This window comes from Myotis davidii, unplaced genomic scaffold (assembly GCF_000327345.1).
Source record: "Myotis davidii unplaced genomic scaffold, ASM32734v1 scaffold72, whole genome shotgun sequence".
NCBI lineage: Eukaryota > Metazoa > Chordata > Mammalia > Chiroptera > Vespertilionidae > Myotis > Myotis davidii.
The window spans coordinates 6,775,212-6,777,839 of record NW_006284618.1 but is presented as its reverse complement, the minus strand read 5'-3'; the positions used below and the strand labels follow the sequence as shown (position 1 = coordinate 6,777,839).

At 65.0% G+C, this 2,628-nt stretch overlaps 1 protein-coding gene across 1 annotated transcript in view; it reads right to left on the bottom strand.

The window, feature by feature from the left end:
• Positions 1–2,106: 2,106 nt before the first annotated feature.
• The window catches only part of CPXM2 (carboxypeptidase X (M14 family), member 2), an 84,219-nt gene continuing 83,697 nt past the window's right edge, over positions 2,107–2,628 (bottom strand). Inside the window, exon 18 of the mRNA XM_006754990.1 lies at positions 2,107–2,135. Coding sequence (XP_006755053.1) covers positions 2,107–2,135 — 29 coding nt within the window. The remainder of the gene's footprint in view (positions 2,136–2,628) is intronic.

Genomic DNA, 2,628 nt, shown 5'->3' with positions numbered 1-2,628 from the left:
TCCCCTACCCCCCCCTTCCTGATGGCAGTGCCTCCCGGCTCCCTGTTGCCTGCTCCCCACACTCAGCCCTGCCCTGACCGCCCAGAACCCCCCAGGCCTCACCCCAGCTCTGCCTCCTGTCCCCCACGAGGACCACAGCACGAGCGTCCACTCTTCCCAGAGTTCCCCGGGCCTGAGCTGCCACGGCCCAACTCAGTGACCTGACCGCAGCGACTTCACCGCAGCATCCAGGCCGCTGCCTTCCTCTTCTTCCTGGGATCCCCCCCCCCCCATAAGCCCCTGCACTGAGGTCCTGTCTCAGACTAGAGTTCAGGGACCCCACACGAAGGCCTCAGGTCGACAACGCATCCCACGTGGCCATCCTCCTGCTCGACACGCTCACCCCACACGTCTCTCGGTCTAAATCCTTTCACTAAACGCAATCCCCCCAGATCCCTGCGCCTCCATAATCGGAAAAGCGCGCAGGCAAGTCGGCGCCGGCCCAGCCTCCCTTCCCACCAGGAGGGTGGGATCACTGCGCCTCCCCCACCCCCACCCCCAGCTCCGCTGAGGCCCTGGGGGCCCGCGCCGGGCGAGCGAATGCCAGGAAAGTGCATGCGAAGGCACCAGACCGGCCAGATGGGTTTGCACCGAAACCCTGGAGCGTGCCTACAGCTTCCGGCTGTTTAAAAAGCCCGTTTGTTCTCCGTTTACGGCATAAACACGTCCCACGCTGCTTGTGAGCAGGAGGCTCTCAGGGCCCGTATTTTTAGACTCGCTGACCCGGCCCCGTCCCTTCCCAGCGAGAGTGGGCTCGCTCCGTGTATCCCTGCAACATTGCGTGTTCCAGGGCCTGCAGGCCCACAGGGAACGGCTCAACCCCAGGCCAGCACTGCCCGGCACCATGTTGCCCTCTCCGTCCTCCCCGCCTTCCCTGCCTGCCTTTCTCCCTGTCTAACCGGGGGCGGGAGGGGAGTGGTCCTCCCACAGCTCCTCAGACACGCCTGTGTCTCCGTGCCATGGCACCCCGTCTGGCCTGCTGCGAGCTCTGGTTCGCCTTCCCAATGCAGCCGGCAGTCCCCTGTCCTCCTGTCCTCCCCCGCCCACGGTCACCAGGGAGGAATGACCACCCTACAAGTGGCACAACCCGACTTTGGACACTGTGCCCCTCCGTGGGCCCCCGTCTCCACATCCCGGGGACCAAACTAGTTCAAGGTAGAAAGCTCGAGGCAACCAGCTGTCAGCCGTTCCCGCCCATCCCCGCAGCACACACAGCATTCCCGCCCCCCCGCCCCCCAGCCAGGACCCTGCCTCAGAACCCTTCTTAGCGCAGAGCTCCAAGCAACTACCCCCGATGAGCCCGAGTCAGCCTGCGAGAGAGAGCCCGGCGGCCAGCCTGGACTCACTGACCTAAGGACTTGCCAGGCTCGTCTGTCCACCCGCAATGGCACCGAATACTCGCTCCCACCTCCAGATTCTTTTTTCCTAATTCCCCTGGACTCCTGGTGCTGTGGCCGTGGCCGTGGGGCTGTGTGTGTGTGTGTGTGTGTGTGGCCATGGCCGTGGCACTGTGTGTGTGGCCTTGGCCATGGCTGTGGGGCTGTGTGTATGTGTGTGTGTGTGGCCATGGCTGTGGCACTGTGTGTGTGGCCTTGGCCATGGCCGTGGGGCTGTGTGTGTGTGTGTGTGGCCTTGGCCGTGGCCATGGTGCTGTGTGTGTGGCCTTGGCCATGGCCGTGGGGCTGTGTGTGTGTGTGTGTGTGTGGCCATGGCTGTGGCACTGTGTGTGTGGCCTTGGCCATGGCCGTGGGGCTGTGTGTGGCAGGGGACAGGCCGCAGGAGGAAGAGCTCACAGAGCCCGGTGGCCCAGCTCAGCGCAGTCAGGCTGCGGGGAACCTGGCACTCCGGCCAGAGCCGCTGGGCGTGGCTGTGAGGCTCCCCAGGGACACGACATGGAGGCCTCTCCCCATTTGCTTTCTTTATTTCCTCACTCCCCCGGTCAGCGAGGCAGCAACAGTAATAACAACGAGACGCGTTTTCTCGCGTGGTCGTTCCAATACGTCCTGAACGAGGCTCCGCGGACAATCCTGAGCGAGTGTCCACAGCGACCCCCGCGTGCGGGGCAGGTTAGGGGCGCGCCTCCACGGAGGAGGGGCCTGGGGCAGAGGGAGGTCGCAGGTCAGCCCGGCATCTCTTTCCAAGTCCGAGCGGCTCACAGAGGACCCTGAGGAGATGTGGTTTCGTGGGAAGCCTCCTCCTGTCACCAGCAGGGAGCCCCTCGGGCTGCCGCACCGGGGGGAAACCTGGGGGTTCTCTGTAAGCCCCGTCTGCATGCAACCAGCCCCCGGGCACGCCTGCTGCCCAGGCTTCCCCTGGAATTATTCCAGCCTTTCTCCCGCTGATGAGAGAGAAGGGAAACTGACGTAGAGGCCGCCTGCCGCTCGCTTGGTGATGTCACTGTTGTCGACACACACGGGCTTGCTGGGCAGCAGCGGGAATGCCCGGCCCAGAGGGCGGCCTCTGCTAGCATGCCCTGAGCAGCGGGAAAGGTGACACTGGGGACAGCAGGCCCGGGGCAGCGGTTTCAGCCGGGCACATGGCACACACGCAGGGGCTCCTGTCACGCGAGCAGGGGAAGCGCCGGGCTCA